The sequence below is a fragment of the Podarcis raffonei genome, chromosome 6, assembly GCF_027172205.1.
Source record: "Podarcis raffonei isolate rPodRaf1 chromosome 6, rPodRaf1.pri, whole genome shotgun sequence".
Lineage (NCBI taxonomy): Eukaryota > Metazoa > Chordata > Lepidosauria > Squamata > Lacertidae > Podarcis > Podarcis raffonei.
Genome location: NC_070607.1, coordinates 92,329,510 through 92,346,834, shown reverse-complemented (window position 1 = coordinate 92,346,834; position 17,325 = coordinate 92,329,510). Strand labels below are relative to the sequence as shown.

Sequence of the window (17,325 nt, the reverse complement as noted above, 5' to 3'; positions counted from 1 at the left end):
ATGCGGGGAAAGCCATACCTGGGCCCCCCAATATTTTATTCAAATATCCACGGTATATTTGAATAGAATATTTTGATGGTGTGATTCCCCCCCCCCCGCATCCGCCTGCGCCGTTGCCAAGGCTGCCGGCAGCCGGAGAGAGGCGCAGGAAGGGTTAAGGGAGGGGGCGCGGGGAGGCACCGCCGGCGTCGGGGCGGAGCTGCGCCAAAAGCAGGCGGAGAGTGGGCTGCCCAGATTGCAGAAGCTCCTTCTCGCTTTCCCTCCACGCCGCTCCCCCTCCCGGCCACCCGCCGCCGCCTCCCTCCCCTCCGCTCCTCCGGCTCCTTCGCCAGCGCGGGGAAGCTGCGGCATCCTCCGCCGCAGCGCCCGCTCTTCTTCTTCCTCCTCCCTCCTCCGCGCCTCTTCCTCGCCGACCGCTCCCCGCAACCCCCGCCATGCCACGGCCCCCATCCGGCCCGGGGCAGCCCCTCCGCCCTCCTCACCCTCCTCCTGCTCCCCCCTCGCAGCCCCTCTGAGACCCCCCCTCCCCATCCTCCCCCCCATCGCCGCCCCATCGCAACCCCCCCCCCCAAAGCAGGATGGTGCAGAAATCGCGCAACGGAGGCGTGTACCCGAGCGCGTCGGGCGAGAAGAAGCTCAAGGTGGGCTTCGTGGGTCTCGATCCCGGCGCGCCGGACTCCACCCGCGACGGCGCGCTGCTCATCGCCGGCCCCGAGGGCGGCAGCAAGCGCGGCTCCATCCTCAGCAAGCCCCGCTCGGCCGTCTCCGGCAAGCCGCCCAAGAGGAACGCCTTCTACCGCAAGCTCCAGAATTTCCTCTACAACGTGCTCGAGAGGCCCCGAGGCTGGGCGTTCATCTACCACGCTTACGTGTGAGTAAAGGGAGCCGGCGGACGGGCGGGAGGTGGTGGTAGTGGTCTCAACTGGGGGGTGGTGGGGGCGGCCGCCTTAAGACCCACCACCGCTCCAGCCGCGTAGGACCATCTCTCCATTCCATCTCCGCTGCCTCCACATCTCTTCTGGCAAGCCGAAAGGCGCCCGCACCCCTTTAATCGATAACCCTTTGAAAACCCTCCTTCCAATCCCTTAGCCCCCTCCAGCCACGGGCCCCTCCATCTACGATTCCTTCCTCCCAGCCAATTCCCCCTTCTCCATCCACCTCCATCCTTGCAGCATTCCCAACCTTTTTCTACAGCAGCATCCCTCCCTCTTCCTCTTCTCCATCCCTCGCTGTGCCATTCCTTCCATCTATCGTTCAGTCCACCTAGGCACCTAGTCGGGAGATCTCCAGTTGTAAATATCTGCCTAGCCACCTACCCTTCTGCCCTCCATCCTTGGAGATCGCCTACCATAGCCCTCTCTCTCTCCCTCTCTCCCATCCTACCTATTTGTCTTGGCTTTATCTGGACGGAAGTGCTATCTGCAAGCCGTATCTGCAAGCTGCAAAGAGATGAATAGGCTACCTATTTCCCATCCCTTCCCGTGCACCGATTTGTGCCAGTTTCCCCTGCTGTTTGCGCGGTAGGGTTACTCGCCAGTTTGCTACTCTTAAAAACAACCACACAAAACCCCAAAAAACCCTGCCATAACCAGTTAGTTTTGGGCCTCGATTCTGGCGCCAGGCTGCTTTGCTTGCAGGGGTGGGGGTTGGGGAGACACGTGTCCATTAAGCTTTGCATAGCCATCGATCCATCATTGGGTAAAAACAGAAAAAGGTGAGAGATGTAGCAACAACCCGGGAAGGGGGGTGAGGAGGAAGAGACGGGAGGGTAGAAAAAATGACTCACCCTCTCGCTAATCTAAAAACAAAACAAAGAAAACCCATACAAACGAGGGAGCCATCCATTGAAAGTGGTAAGCTGCATATCTAAAGAAACAAAACGAAAGGGAATAGTGCTTTGTACAATGCATCAGTTACCTGTGGAACTCATTGCTACTGTATGTTGCGGTGGCAGACCGCTCGCATTGGTAGGCTCAGGGGAGCGCAAGATTGGATTGCAGTTAGTTTTTGGGTTATTGAGGACCAAGCTCCATCATCTCAAAGGCAAGACCCCAGGATTGGGCATCGCCAACTTTCCCTGTTTTCGTATCTCTCTCTGAAAAAGACACAGGTCTAGCTGCCTCTGGCAGGGTGCTTGGCCTGCTCTAGTGGATAAATGTTCATTTCATTTCAGAGCCTGTTTGCTTGTGTCTTCATTTCCCCTCCACTCCGCTTCCAGCCAAATGACAGGTACCTGCTATCAGTCATGTTACTTTCTTTGCAAACAATTGGAGGAATAATTGCAAGGGGGGAGGGAATGACTTGCCGTGTGCCGTCTCCCCAAGGGCTTCATGCAGTAAATCAAAGTTACTGTTGAGACAGCATTTTGGGATTCTTATGATGATGCTGCCCAGCTTCTGCCAGGCTCTATTATCATCCTCGCCACTGGTCCCAATGTACAGATGGGGAAACTGTTTCTCTTCTGATGGGCTGCTTTTATACAACCGGTTGGGCCTAGGCAGCTGCAGGGATAAAACCCCAGTCCCATTTTTGCCCAAGATTATGCCTGCTGGAACACAGTGTCTTTTTCTTCCCAATTTTAGTGTGGAGCAAATGCTCCATCCTTTTGTCCCATGTGCAAAGGAGCAAGGACTTCTATGTTGAATGTCTGTATGTACAGCAGATGCGATTCCGTATTGGCACAGATCTGTGGAGCAGAATTGCTCACTGCTTTGCTCCTGCCTTGGCGTAGTCTCACCGTTGCACTATCTCGGGCTGAATGGTACACAGACCCAACTATATCTCACCCCTCCATGCCTTTCTCTCTCATCATCCCCTTCATTTCTCCTACTCCCCTGCCTGGTTTTAGATTAGAAGCGCCTCTGTAGATCCCAGCTCCTCTGTTTCCATTTGATGCTCGAAGTGCAAGGCTGCACAGCTAAGACATCTTGGTTGCCTGCTTCCCCTCCTTGCACTGTTGACGTTGGAGATACCGGAGATATGGCTCTAGAAAGGGACGCAAATTGGAGCTGGGAGCTTTCACATCAGGAGCAGAGAGGGGAAATTCAGGGACAAAAGGCAGATGTTGACACACCAGTGCTTCAAGGGATGGCTGCATGGATATAATTGCTCAGCTGCAAGAAGCATGTGTGTGTTTCTTTTTTTAAAAACCCCCACCAAATTATAGGCAGGGGATACAAATGAAAATGTGATGATTAATCAAGCATAGGTTCCTTTTGCGATGCACTTAGTAAAATTGCCACTCATTTACGTGCAGCACAGCCGTTCCGTTCTAGCTATATTGACAGGTATAAGTAAGATTTGTACTTTGTCGGATATGAATCAACATCAATGGGTGTCTTGTATGGGGACAGGTGAAAATGGCTAACAATTCAGTCCTATGCATGGTTACACAGAAACAAGCCCCTTTATGTTCATTGGACTTAAAGGCAACATGCATAGCACTGCAATCTGAAGGTTTGCTGAAATGGAAAGGGTTTTTTTATGGATTTTGGCCAGAGCTGCTTTCATTTATCATTCCCACGGACCCATGGAAGTCTTTTCTGGCCTGTTATTAAACCCTGGAGATAATATGAGATGTGTTCTGTCGGTGTGTGGTCACTTTGGGGGGGGGGATCTTTTTATTTAAATGGCATTGAAAATCTGCTGAAATGGAATTACTCACAAAGGCTTTGGGCATTCTCCTCCCCCCACTCCGAAATATCGGGGAGGGTGGGGAGAGTTGTAGGTACTATTTATGAATTTTTAGGTGGTGCTTTTGCTTTCAACGGTTGGTGGGTGAAAAGTGCTGGTGGCAGTGGAGAAATTCAGAACAAGAGTATGTTCTATATGCATTTATGTTCAAAACTTGCATATATTCAAGTTTTAAACTATGAAAAAAAGAGGGGGCATTGTATATACATTTTCAGGGCCTTTGTGATTTTATGCCACCTAAGAACCAGAAAGAGCAAAAATTAAGAACCTGTGGTTCTTCCAGATCAGGAGTGGGGGGCCTTTGACTCTCCGGGTGTTGCTAAACAACAAGGTAAGGTAGTCTCTATGGGAGTATATTGTATTTAATTATGGGGTATCAGAGTTTTTAGGGGGCTAACCAGGCTGGGATAGCAGGCTTGTTGGTTTTTGAATGTCTGATGTAGATTTTTTCAATTTCGTTGTTCTGTATGGGACAATGACAAGAAAGATTATTGTATCATCGTATCATATCGTATTGTAACCCCCATCACTCCTGCCCATTGGACATGCTTGCAGGGGCCGATGGGAGTTGTAGTTCAGCAACATCGGGAGGGTCATAGGTTCCCTACTCTTGAGGTAACTGGAATATTCATGTTTCTGAGAAAGGGCTTTGGAAGGGCTGTGAGTCCAGACTCAGGTTTGGGCCCAACCTGGGAAAAGGGCCCTTCCAGGTTATTTCTTTATTAAATGTGTATACTGCCCTTCATCCAAAGATCCTGGTTTTCTCCTGCTCTGGAGGCCAATGGCTTCAAGTTACATGAAAGGAGATTTCGACTAAACATCAGGAAAAACTTTCTGATGGCAAGAGCTGTTTGACAGTAGGACAGTCTCCCTTGGGACTCTTCTTCCTTGGAGGATTTTAAGCAGAGGTTGGTTGGACATCTGTCATGGATGCTTTAGCTGAAATTCCTGCATTGCACGGGGTTGGACTAGATGACCCTTGCGGTCCCTTCCAACTCAACAATTCTGTGGTTTTAGTTCCCCAACCAACAGTCCAAAGTGGGACAGTCCTGGAAAGAATATTCCACGCGGTTACTTCATTTTTGCACACTTGCCTTTGTTGTCACATTTGGGCTTTGGGGAGTGGCTGCGGGAAGAAGGTTGCAATGCTGAGAGGCCCAGCCACCATCAAACAAACTTCTCTGCAGTCCTAACTTGGTGCATAGATGGTGAATGCAGCAGGAATACCACCCTGAAACTTAAAAGCTGCAATGGTGGAACGTTAGGCGTGGAGATGGCTTCTCAGGTCTGTTGCACCTGGGCCGTGGTAGGTCGTAACTAGGATCTTGAACCAATGGCAAAAGGGGGCAGATCACAGTATCTGGTTCAGGGATCCCTAAACTTTGTGGGTCATGGGAGCTCATTTCATCTGGTGGCACATTGCTTTATTAAATTGAACTTAGACACCAAGAAGAGTTGTGATGAAACCAATGAACATGTCCATGGAGGCTCAGGTTAATTCTGTTTCCGGGGTGGTTGTCTACCAGCTCCATCTGGTACACCAGCTGAAACCCTACCTGCCCACGGACTGCCTTGCTAGGGTGGTGCATGCTCTGGTTATCTCCCACTTGGACTACTGCAATGCACTCTACCTTTGGGGCTACCTTTGAAGGTGACTCGGAAACTACAGCTAATACAGAATGCGGCAGCTGGGAGCAGCCGCCAGGACCATATAACCCCGGTCCAAAAGGATCTGCACTGGCTCCTGGTATGTTTCCGAGCACAATTCAAAGTGTTGGTGCTGACCTTTAAAGCCCTTAATGGCTTTGGCCTTGTATACCTGAAGGAGCGTTTCCACCCCCATCGCTCAGCCCGGATGCTGAGGTCCACCTCCGAGGGCCTTCTGGTGGTTCCCTCACTGCGAGAAGTGAGGTTACAGGGAACAAGGCAGAGGGCCTTCCCAGCAGGGGCATGCTCCCAGTGGAACGCTCTCCCATCAGATGTCAAACAGATAAAACTATTGTATTGGTTGATGTTTTACTGTGTTTTTAATATTTTGTTGGGAGCCGCCCAGACTGGGGCAACCTAGTCAGGTGGGTGGCGTATAAACAATATAATAATAATAATAATAATAATAATAATAATAATAATAATAATAGAACATCAATAGCCTTAGAGCAGTGGTTCCCAACATTTTTTTTACCCATGCCCCACCTAAGTACAGTGGTACCTCGGTTTAAGAACTTAATTCATTCTGGAGGTCTGTTCTTAACCTGAAACTGTTCTTAACCTGAAGCACCACTTTAGCTAATGTGGCCTCCCGCTGCCACTGCGCCACCGGAGCACATTTTTTGTTCTCATCCTGAAGCAAAGTTCTTAACCCGAGGTACTATTTCTGGGTTAGCGGAGTCTGTACAGACCTGAAGCTTCTGTAACCTGAAGCGTATGTAACCGGAGGTACCACTGTATCTCTAAAACTCTGATGCACCCACCTTGACATATTATTCTTATTATTCAAAAAGTGAACTCCTATTCACACGGAGGAAGCCTAAAAGGCCATTCACTGTTAATAACTCATTCTCGATTGCCCCCCTTAAAAATCACATTGCACCCTTGTGGGGTGTGTGTCCCACATTGAGAACCGTGGCCCTAGAGGGAAAACAAGAACAACTAACTTCATTTTTAAAGAAAAAAAATCCACTGCTTGGTCACCTAGATGAGATCACGGCTCACCATAGGGGAAGGAGAAAAGGGGCTCCATACAAAGTCTATTCTATGCAGATCATTGAGTGCTGGTGTCATCGACTCCAGGCAACAGACATCTGGTCAGCAGCACATTCCTTTATTCAATCGAACTTGGACGCAAGGAAGAGGAGTGGTGACATCAAAGCTGTTGGCTTTGAAGGAATAATTCACTCATCCCATAGTGGTGGGTTTGCTCATGCTTCTGATAATTTTGTTGGCTCTGTTGGATTGTTGTGAGTCAAATATGGCTCTGTCTTGCAAACCTCTCTTGACTGGAAGTGAGTAATGCGGTCTCGCATTGCAAAACTTTGCACTGATCAGCTTCATTGTAGTAGTGTTGCACATCACATTTATTTATTACACTTATTATGTGGTAGTGTTGCACATTACATTTATTTAAGGGGCCAGCAGCCTTTTCCTGCTTCTGTCAAGGGCCACATTCCCTTGGAGAGTAATCTCTTGGGGGCCACCAACTTCTCTCTGTCTCTCTTTTCCTCCCTGCTAGGTTGTTTTTGAGGGAGGGACAGCTTCCACTTGCCAGTGGCCTAAAGTGCTTGTGGGCTTTGTTGAGGGCTGCAGGTTGCCATCCTCTGATCGATGGCCTTGGAATAATTCCTGTCTGTATAGCAGGGCTAGCAAAAGACTTGGGTCACGAAAGCTGCCTTTCAGCCTGCTCCTGTTTTCCCAGCGCTTACACCCCTGCGAGGTAGTCAACATTCTGCTCCTGGTTAGCCACCTGCAGTCTGTTTCTACAGTGGCCTCAGGCAATATTGTTAATGCTCATGTTTGGAAGGGCTTCACAAGATGCTGTGAGTCAGAGTCTACTATCCAAGCATGCTGGCTGGAGTTTTTGTCTGAAACATATGGAGGTCATCAGGTTTGGGAAGACTGCAGTAGATATTTCTGGCATGAAAGTGCAAGATACCTTGCTGTGATTTCAGCAGAGTTCTTGCAGATTGTATTAGGATCCAGTGCTACTTCTACTTCGAGTAGACTCATTGAAAATTAGTAGCTTGGGTTGATTCTTTGAAATTTGCCAGGCGCATTTTGCACCTGGCTGTTGGCCACCAAAAAGTCATATTGAAAAATAAGACCTTAGAGCCATCTGGCCCAAAAATGGCAGCTAGGTGTTTCATTTTGGCGACTGTAACCCTGGTTTAAGGGTTGGCACCTACTGTAGCCTATATACCTGAGTTTCTGACACTGGCTTACTTTGAGTAAAACTTGGCTACCACCCTCAGAAAGAACCCTTTTGATGCCAACCAACAAACCTTCAAACTTGAACAGATCCACACCTCTTTGCCCTATATTAAAATGATGGCCCTTTTATTCTAAATAGGCCTTAATCCTCACGAAGCACCTGCAGATTCAGTTATTTGAATGGGTGTCAAAACTAAGGAGAGGATAAGAAAACACAGACTCCAGCAGAGAAGAGGGCAAGAATTCTGATCCCTGCTGACATGCTTAAATCAAGAAAGATGTGTTTTGCTGAAATATTGGACAGCATTTGAACTTCGCCAAGTAATCAGCAGGCGATGGACTGCTTTTTGAAATTGCTGCGTGTGATGAGAGACAGTGACCTAGATCACTGATTCATGATAGCAACCTGACAGAGACCAGTAGCAAAAAGGACGCTTGGTCTGTAATTATCACGGGCAAACTTTAATCCTATGACCTCACCCTGGGCTAGTTGATGAGTTATGACAACTGCATGGAGACCCCTTGTAAAATCACATTTCACAGCTGTCCTTCGCATCTGTTCAAAGACTCACTGTGAAGATCCACTTAACCATCATCCCTGATAGGAGAGATAATGGTTGTCGTATTTGTGGGATGTAAACACAGGAGCAGTCAATGACAACATTCCTAGAGTGTACATGTTAGAACATGGGGAGGGATGTCTGTCTAGCAAGCAGGTAAACTTCCTGGGGACGGACTTCCTCCGCATGTGACCAGAGGTGGGTGTGGCCTCACCTGTGCAGGTAATGACAAAAGCACAGGGCAGGCAGTCATTCTCTCTCTCTGCCATCTTCCTTCCATGAGGAAACATCTAAGGATGCTCTTGGCTCCCAGCCAAGAGAGGAGATAAGGACTATCTTGCTACAAGATAGATTCTAAATGTATGTAACCTTTTTAAGCTGTCTGCCTTCTGGGATCATATTGTGAACAGAACGTGAGTAAACTCTTTTATACTTTTATGAAGACTGTGTCGTGTCTTGTATTTTAAGAGGGAACAAAAGGGGAAATTACCAGAGTAATTATTATAGAGGTTCTAGCGAACCTGTGCACACGTTACCGTTGCGAACTTAAAGGGGAATGTCTATAAACTCTGCTGATATTTTGGGAACTTGTTAGCACAAGTTGGATAAGGATATAATTAGTCAATATATCCTCTCCTGCACCCCAGAACATTCCCACAGTACTCACTATGGAGGGGGCAGGGAGAGACAGTGTGGTGTAATGGTTAGAGTGGTGGACTAAGACCTGGGAGACCAGGGTTCAAATCTCCACTCGGCCATGAATTTCACTGACCTTTGGCCAGTCCCTCAATCTCAGCTTAGCCCACTTCACAGGTTTGTTGTGAGGATAAAATGAGGATGGGGAGGACCAAGGATGCTACCTTGAGCTTTTTGGAGGAAGAGGTGGGATACAATTGCAACAAACAAACAAACAAACAAACAAACAAACAAACAAACAAACGGGGGATTTACTAACATTTTCATCAGTATTTGAAAGTGCCTCCCTTTGGTGATTTTTCAGTGATTGCTGTGAAAAGGACAAAAACATAGCCCTCAATTGCTTGCACGTTCCTGATTGGCATGTGGTCAGTTCAGGAAGCGTTGTTTGCCATTGATGATGTCAGCACCTGGTCAAATATGATTGGTTCTCTTAGTGTTGGGATGACATCTTGTTCACTATGTGACTCCTGGTTGGCTGGAATCGCTTTTTGAAGTAGAAAGAAGCTGTGAACATATTGTGTGTGTGTGTGGGGGGGGGGAGAACTTGCATTAAAAGTGCAAGTCGGATTGGGAAAATTTGTGTAGAAGAGATGTGAAAAAGCATGAACATCCTTGTAAACCGGGAAAGTTCACCTCCAAAATAAAAATGGGCAAATAATTGGTACAGTGGTACATCTGGTTAAGAACTTAATTCGTTCTGGAGGTCCGTTCTTAACCTGAAACTGTTCTTGATCTGAAGCACCACTTCGGCTAATGGGGCCTGCCGCTGCACCGCTGCCGCTGTGCGATTTCTGTTCTCATCCTGAAACAAAGTTCTTAACCCGAGGTACTATTTCTGGGTTAGCGGAGTCTGTAACCTGAAGCATCTGTAACCTGAAGCGCCTGTAACCCGAGGTACCAATGTATAGCCCTAGAAAAAACAGCCATTTCTGTTAACTCTGTTAGTTCTAGGATTTACAGTGGTACCTCGGGTTAAGAACTTACCGTAATTCATTCTGGAGGTCCGTTCTTAAGACTGTTCTCAACCTGAGGTACCACTTTAGCTAATGGGGCCTCCCACTGCTGCCGCACGATTTCTGTTCTCATCCTGAAGCAAAGTTCTTAACCCGAGGTACTATTTCTGGGTTAGAGGAGTCTGTAACCTGAAGCGTCTGTAGCCTGAAGAGTCTGTAACCCGAGGTACCACTGTACAATTATATGACCTGTGTGTAAGGTTAGGGAATTTTCAGATGACAGTGACAAAGAACCTTCCTTCCTGCCTTCTTGATATCCTCCGGAGCACGCTAAGATCTCCAGCAATGATGCAAATATTTTGGCAGGGGACTATCGGAATGGCGGAAAGCTTTGGCCGTCTCTCCGCTAGCAGATCTTGGCTCATCCTGACATGAGGTGTAATACATACCTTTTGCAAAGATGCATTGATGCTGTTAGATAGAGAGCGTTCAGTAGGCAAACATTGTGCTATTTATTTATTTATTTATTTATTTATTTATTTATATTGTATCTTTTTTTTTTTTTGAGCAAGCGGAGCTGACTTTTGGCCCTGGAGCATCTATTGGCTTTAATGGAATTACGCAGCTGGAGATGGTGCCAGGAGTTAAGTCGCTAGTCCTGATGAATCTGCTATTTTTGGGGGGACCTTTGTGTCAGCATTGGCAGTTCTGAAGGGGAATGTCGCGGGTTCAAGGATGCGTTTTCCTTTTTATTTTTGGCAGAAGGGATTGTTGGTGATCACAACTTTTCGGGAGAACTTTGAGCAACGCTTTTCTGGATGGAGAAGGTATCGATGGTGGGCTGCGTTAGGACAATGATGCTCAATTTGGATAAGGTGGAGATGTTGATAGGGGACTTGGTTAATGAGGAAGTAGGTCTGTTGCCTGTTTTGGAGAGATTTATACTTCTTAAGAACTAAGTATGCTGTTCACTTTGATATTTATTATTTAGCTGTATAAGAACACAAGAAAAGCCTTGCTGGGTCAAGCCAAAGGCCCATTTAATCCAGTATTTTATTCTGACAGTGACCAATCAGATGCCCATAGCCGTTTTAGAAACTCAGCTTTATAAGTTAGATGCCACATGGCTCCTTTAACCACGGTTACAGTCACCAAAATGGAATGTCTAGTTGCCATTTTGTGGGCAACACAGCTCTAAAGTCCAATTTTTCAAAGAATGAACTGACTGTGATTGATTCTCAGTTAAACATCTGGCTAGCATTGAATGAGCCATGCAATATAAGTACAGTGGTACCTCGGGTTACATACGCTTCAGGTCACATACGCTTCAGGTTACATACTCTGCTAACCCAGAAATAGTACCTTGGGTTAAGAACTTTGCTTCAGGCTGAGAACAGAAATTGCGCAGCAGCGGCAGCGGGAGGCCCCATTAGCTAAAGTGGTGCTTCAGGTTAAGAACAGTTTCAGGTTAAGAACGGATCTCCGGAACAAATTAAGTTCTTAACACGAGGTACCATTGTATTTGTTAGATAAAGTTAAATTAAGTTAATGAAAAACAACTTATTGCAACTGTATAAATTTATAACTGAGTTTGTAACTGAGTTTATTTGTAACTGAGTTTATTTTTACCCCGCCCTCCCCAGCCAGAGCCGGGCTCAGGGCAGCTAACACCAGTAAAATTACAGTGAAAAACATTAATAATATTAATAATACCAATTTAAAATACAAGTTAAAATGCAATTTAAAATGCAGCCTCATTTTAAAAGTAGCCCATAGATCAAAACCATAAGGGGGGGGGGGACATAAGGGTCAGTCTGAGTCCAAACCAAAGGCCAGGTGGAGCAGCTCTGTCTTGCACGCCCTGTGGAAAGATGTCAAGTCCTGCAGGGCCCTAGTCTCTTGTGACAGAGCGTTCCACCAAGTCGGGGCCAGTACAGAAAAGGCCCTGGGCCTTGTTGAGACCAATCTAACCACCTTGCAACCTCCAAAATGTTGTCATTTGTGGACCTTAAGGTCTTCTGCCGGGCATACCAGGAGAGGCAGTCCCATGTGTGAATGCCCTAATAATAGTATTATTACTATTATTATTCATTGCATTAACATCCCACCTTTTCTTCCGAGTAAGGTAAAGGTAAAAGGTAAAGGACCCCTGGAGGGTTAAATCCAGTCAAAGGTGACTATGGGGTTGCAGCGCTCATCTCGCTTTCAGGCCGAGGGAGCCGGCATTTGTCCACAGACAGCTTTCTGGGTCATGTGGCCAGCAGGACTAAACCGCTTCTGGCACAACAGAACACCGTGATGGAAACCAGACCGCACGGAAATGCCGTTTACCTTTCCACCAAAGCGGTACCTATCTATCTTCTTGCACCGGTGTGCTTTTGAACTGCTAGGTTGGCAGGAGCTGGGGCACAGCAATAGGAGCTCATGCTGTCACGGGGATTTGAACCGCCGACCTCCTGATCAGCAAGCCCAAGAGGCTCAGTGGTTTAGACCACAGCACCACCCATGTCCCTTCTTCCCAGTAGCTCAAGGTGGTATGCATAGGTTTCTCCTTCCTTGTTTAATCCGCACAACAAACCTATGAGGTTGGTTGGGTTGAGAGGCAGTGATTGTCTCTCAAGTCACCCAGTGAGTTTCATGGCCGAATGGGGATTCGAACCCTGGTCTCCCAGGTCCTAGTCCAACACGCTAACCACTATGCCATTCCGGCTTTCTGATGTGAACTGGCCAGTCTCTTTTCTGGAGGCCGAAGACCAGCATCTCTTATGATTCGTGCTCCACATTTTATTGTTTGCTGGTTCCTCCCCTCCCCGTACTTTGGCATCATAACTTTGCCCAGAACAGAAAAGTGACAAAATCATAACTGTACAGCTGAGGAAGCGCAATTCAAGCACTGTGTTTGGCAACTGCAATAAATAATTACCCTGGGACATGAGACCGGAAAAAAGATTTGCTGATAACTGTCTCTCTTGGAAGTTTCCCCCCCTCCTCTGCCTGTTTGGAGTAAATTACTATCATAAATAAAGTGGTGTATAAGGTGACTTGGATAACAAACCACAAGCTCCCAGTCTTGTATTTCAAGAGAGGGAGAGACTTTTTGGTTTTCCGCTGCTTAGCAAGCCAAAAATGTAAAACGGCAATCTCTAGTCATTTACCCAATTCTATCAAACTGTGTTTCTTGGAAATGTAGGGTGGTAGTCAACTAGGTTTTGCTCAAGGGTAGACCCACTCAGGGCCGTCTTAAGTACCGTATTTTTTACTCCATAAGACACACTTTTTCCTTCCTAAAAAGTAAGGGGAAATGTCTGTGCGTCTTATGGCGCGAATGTGTGGTCCCTGGAGCCGAATTGCCCAGGGGCAAAAAGCAGATCAAAAGGAGTCAAAAGTGAAGACGGTACAATACAAAAGTCTGGTGCCACTTTAGGATGCATTAAGAGAAGCATTCATCATGCTTTCTTTCTTTTTTGAAAGAGGGAAGTGGGTGTTGAAACAAAGCCGGTGATTGTTTGCCGATCGGGGAGAGAGATAAGGGACGCTAGAGATAAAGGAGGCTGCCTGGGAGGGGGGAGGGAAAGACAGTAAACTTGCAAAGGGGGGAAACAGGAATACTAACGCAATGAGGAGAGAAATTAGAAGAAAAGGAAGAGCAAAAAACTGCTCCAGCTAAGGAAAAGACACTAAGGCGAACAAGAGGGAAGGGAGTGTTGAAAGGAAACAGCTGATTGGTGTAATCGGAAGAGAGATAAGGGACACTAGCGGAGGCTGCCTGGGCGGGGGGAGGTAAAAGCCCATGGATCCTCAGGATTTTTACATTGGGTCACCCCAAATTCACCATCAGATCACATGTCTGTGGCCACAGCATGAACCACAAAAATCATACACCCACTGTTTCATTCAGAATATTTTTCCCTTTGTTTTCCTCCTCTAAAAACTATCTTATGGGCAGGTGCGTCTTATGGAGCGAAAAATCCGATATATCCAGCGCTGTGGTGCAAAGATCCCTCCGGCACCCCTCCCCATTTCCCAGAGTTGCTGACCTTTTTAGGGCGCTGCTGGCAGCTTTCCGGGACTGGAGGAGGTGGGCAGCAGCTGGACGGCAGCTCTTCTGGCAGGGAAGAGGCAAGGCTCCAGGCGCGGCGCTGCTTCAGCAAGGCGGGCGAGGGCAGCGAGCTGATTCTGGGAGGCGCCGCATCCAGTCTCCGCCTCTTCCCTGGCACCCTCCAGGACTTGGCGCCTTGGCACCCTGCGCCACTTGCCTTTATGGGCAAGACGCCCCAGGACCCACTTCAGGGTTGTTTTTTTCAGCCGGAACTCAATTGGGGATGTAGTTTTGTTTGTTACCATGTTAAATATTTTTGGGGTTTTTTTTCTATTGTAAAGCGCCCTGTGATCCTCAGACAAGGGGCAATATAAAAAATATAATAATAAATAATAAATAGGATTCCCAGGGTTCTTGGAGAGTAGGCACGACTGTCTAAAGCGCCACAATATCACTTGAACTATATAGTCCAGATGGGGCTAGATCAGGCTTCCTCAACCTCAGCCCTCCAGATGTTTTTGACCTACAACTCCCATGATCCCTAGCTAACAGGACCAGTGGCCAGGGATGATGGGAACTGTAGTCTCGAAACATCTGGAGGGCCGAGGTTGAGAAAGCCTGGGTTAGATGCTATGTTAAAAATAATTTAATTGCTGGTGGGGTTAGGAATAGGCCTACAATGTGTGAGAGGGGACTATGCTGCACCCCAATTGCGCCGCCGTCCTCAGTTGCTATTTGGCAGGTAAGGTGACTCCACTTCCTAGAGAGGAAACAGTTGAAATAGATAACCAAACCATGAAAAAAGAGCTGCTTTTGCACACTGCATAATTTTGAGAAGGTCTCTCTCATCCATCACTCATCAGGGGGAAAAAACAACCCCTATTCTAATTGCATTTCCTTGCCTTCTTTGTCGCCTCTCAAAGATGCTGTTTTTGGAGAGCTGCTGATGCTGCATTTCGGTAAACTTGGCCAGCTCCTTTGGACAGAGCTGGTTCACCCCGCTGTGCTCTTAAGGCGTGTGGTTCTCAGCAAAATGTCAGGTCTCATTAGATTTCCCTCCTTCTCCTCTGACAAAGGCTGAGCCCCCAAAAGCATTCAAGGGCTGCATCTTCTAGGAACGAGGCTGGCAGCACTTCGGGGAGAAACCTGCTGGCTCCATCTGGCTGACATCTACCCATCCTTCAAGCTTCCTGTCTTTGAGTGCTTTGCGTTTTCCTGATTTCTTATCCAAACTTTCCTGTTCCAAGGATATTAACTGATCTGGTGGGTGTGTGTGACAATATGGCCATGTTTAGAAAGGATGTGCGTCGCAAACCCCTGTCTTTGCATCGGGCTGTTCCTGCAAAACCTGTCTACTTGGGAGGAGGACTGGACCAGGGAAGGAATAAGCCACAGTCTTTACCTGGGGGTGCGAGGGGTGCAGGGCACCTGGGTGCCAAATTCTGGGGGGTGCCGAGCACTTGCCGCTGAAACCGCCTAAGCTCTTAACTATTGACCTGTTATGAAACAATAAATAATTTTGAACAAGCTAGAAAAACAAAATACATATATACCTAGGTATTAACGAAATGTATACCTACTGTTTCACTAAGGACTTTTGACTTTGTGTGCTCATTTTCCAAAGATGCGCCGCGCCAGCCGTTCACAACGGTGGCGCTTGTCAGGATGTAAACAAGAGATAAGGCATAAGCGTGGTGTCTGACATAAGCATAATAAAAGTTAATTTGGGGGCCAAACTAATTTTGGGGGTGCTGGGCGGATCTTTGCACCCCGACGGCCCATATGCTAAAGATAGCGCTGAGCCAGAGATTTCGTTTCACTTTCATTTCATTTCACTTTTAATTTGTATACTGCCTTTCTATGTTACTATACACAAGGCGGTTTGCAAGCTGTCAGAGACTGGACTTAGGAGGAATGGTGGAGACTTCTCCCCCTCCTTCTGCTGCCCTTCCCAGAGAAGAGGGAGACGGTATAGATTTAGAACAGTGGTTTGCAGAAGGTCATAGTTCAGAGGCTGCAGAGGGGAGAAGCTGGGAAATATTGGGAGAGGAGCAGGAGGAAGAGGAAACACTGGGGAGAGATAGCTGACAGACTCAGAGTCTCTAGAAAGCATTCCTGACCCCCCCTTCCAGGACCAGGCATGCCTTGAGAGTAGGAGAACAAAAAGCTCAGAGGCAGAAAGGACAGGGATGACATAGAATAGGAGGAACTGAGGGGGTGGGACTTAACTCGGAGCAACGCCGTTATCTAAGAGGCAACATCATACGTCTCTCTCTCTTTGAATATTGAAATAAAAACCTTGTTTTCCCATTTCTGGCTGCCAGCTGTGAGGGAGGGGGATTGGATTCTTTGAAGCCTGACACAAGATGAAGAAACAACAAAATCTGACATTTAGAAGACATCTGAAGGCAGCCCTCTTTAGGGAAGTTTTTAATGACTGATGTTTGAATGTATTTTTAATCTTTTGCTGGAAACCGCCCAGAGTGGCTGGGGAAACCCTGCCAGATGGGCGGGGTAGAAATAAAGTATTATTATTATTATTATTATTATTATTATTATTATTATTATTATTATTAAATGGACAGCAAAGATTATACACCTAATAACATTCTGATCCAATGCAAAAAAGTCATAATAAAAACATAACTTTAGAATAAGCAATTTAAATAAAGCAATATTCAACAATCCATTAGACTATAATAGTAAACAGTAAAATTAAATATCAGCAAATAATGATTTAAACAGTTTACACCTAGTTTTTCCCACCATTCCTCTGTGTCAAACCAGTCCTACCGCCCTTCCTGTTGTTATATTGTGCAGTTGCTTTACCCCATGGTTCAGAGTTGGGAAGATCACCTGCCAGAGATAACAGGAAGGAGATTGTCTGGGCAGCTGACAACTCTCTTCCCTCGCCTGCTTCTAGCAAGAAACCGCTGTGGTGAGTCCAAACCTGTAATGGCTTCCACCATCCCAGGACAGCAAGGATTTAAGGCAGCCCTTGCAAACCTCTCCATTCCTCCTTATCTGAAGATCAGCTTCCTTTACAAGCAGAACTGGGCAGATTGCCAGGGGAGTCGTGTAATGTGCAGGCGGGTTCTTAATGCCTATCCCTTACATCAGAGAGCCGCTGGTCTAACGAAAACGTTGGCCTGTAGGAATTGCCGCAAGCTCAGCATGCTGGCAGCCCGTAAGGAAGAAAGCAGGAGTGCGGATTGATGCCACGCGCCTGCAGCTTCACGCAGGGAATTGCAGAGTACAGTCTGTTACTGTACAGCGTTCACGTTGCCTTCAAGGCAGCTTAATGTGATTGATGGGCGCCCGTCATCTTGGACTCTCAAAAGTGATGCGAGCATCTCTACAGGAAGAAGATCAGAGACAGGGCTGTTTTCCCACATGGAAGCCAATCCCTCGATTTCCCGGCACTCGAGAACTTGCCACCGAAGATGTGGACTGAATG

The 17,325-nt window shown here is 47.2% G+C and overlaps 1 protein-coding gene across 8 annotated transcripts in view; it reads left to right on the top strand.

Annotated features, from left to right (window-relative positions):
• Positions 1 to 221: 221 nt before the first annotated feature.
• KCNQ2 (potassium voltage-gated channel subfamily Q member 2) overlaps positions 222 to 17,325 on the top strand; it is a 154,034-nt gene continuing 136,930 nt past the window's right edge. For 3 of the 8 annotated variants that reach the window (XM_053394497.1, XM_053394496.1, XM_053394498.1), the window contains exon 1: positions 227 to 871. In XM_053394497.1, the coding sequence (XP_053250472.1) occupies positions 579 to 871 (293 nt within the window). In that variant the 5' untranslated portion in view covers positions 227 to 578. Of the gene's footprint in view, positions 872 to 17,325 lie in introns of all 8 variants that reach the window. The other 5 variants (XM_053394495.1, XM_053394494.1, XM_053394500.1 and 2 more) reach the window with 3 other exon arrangements.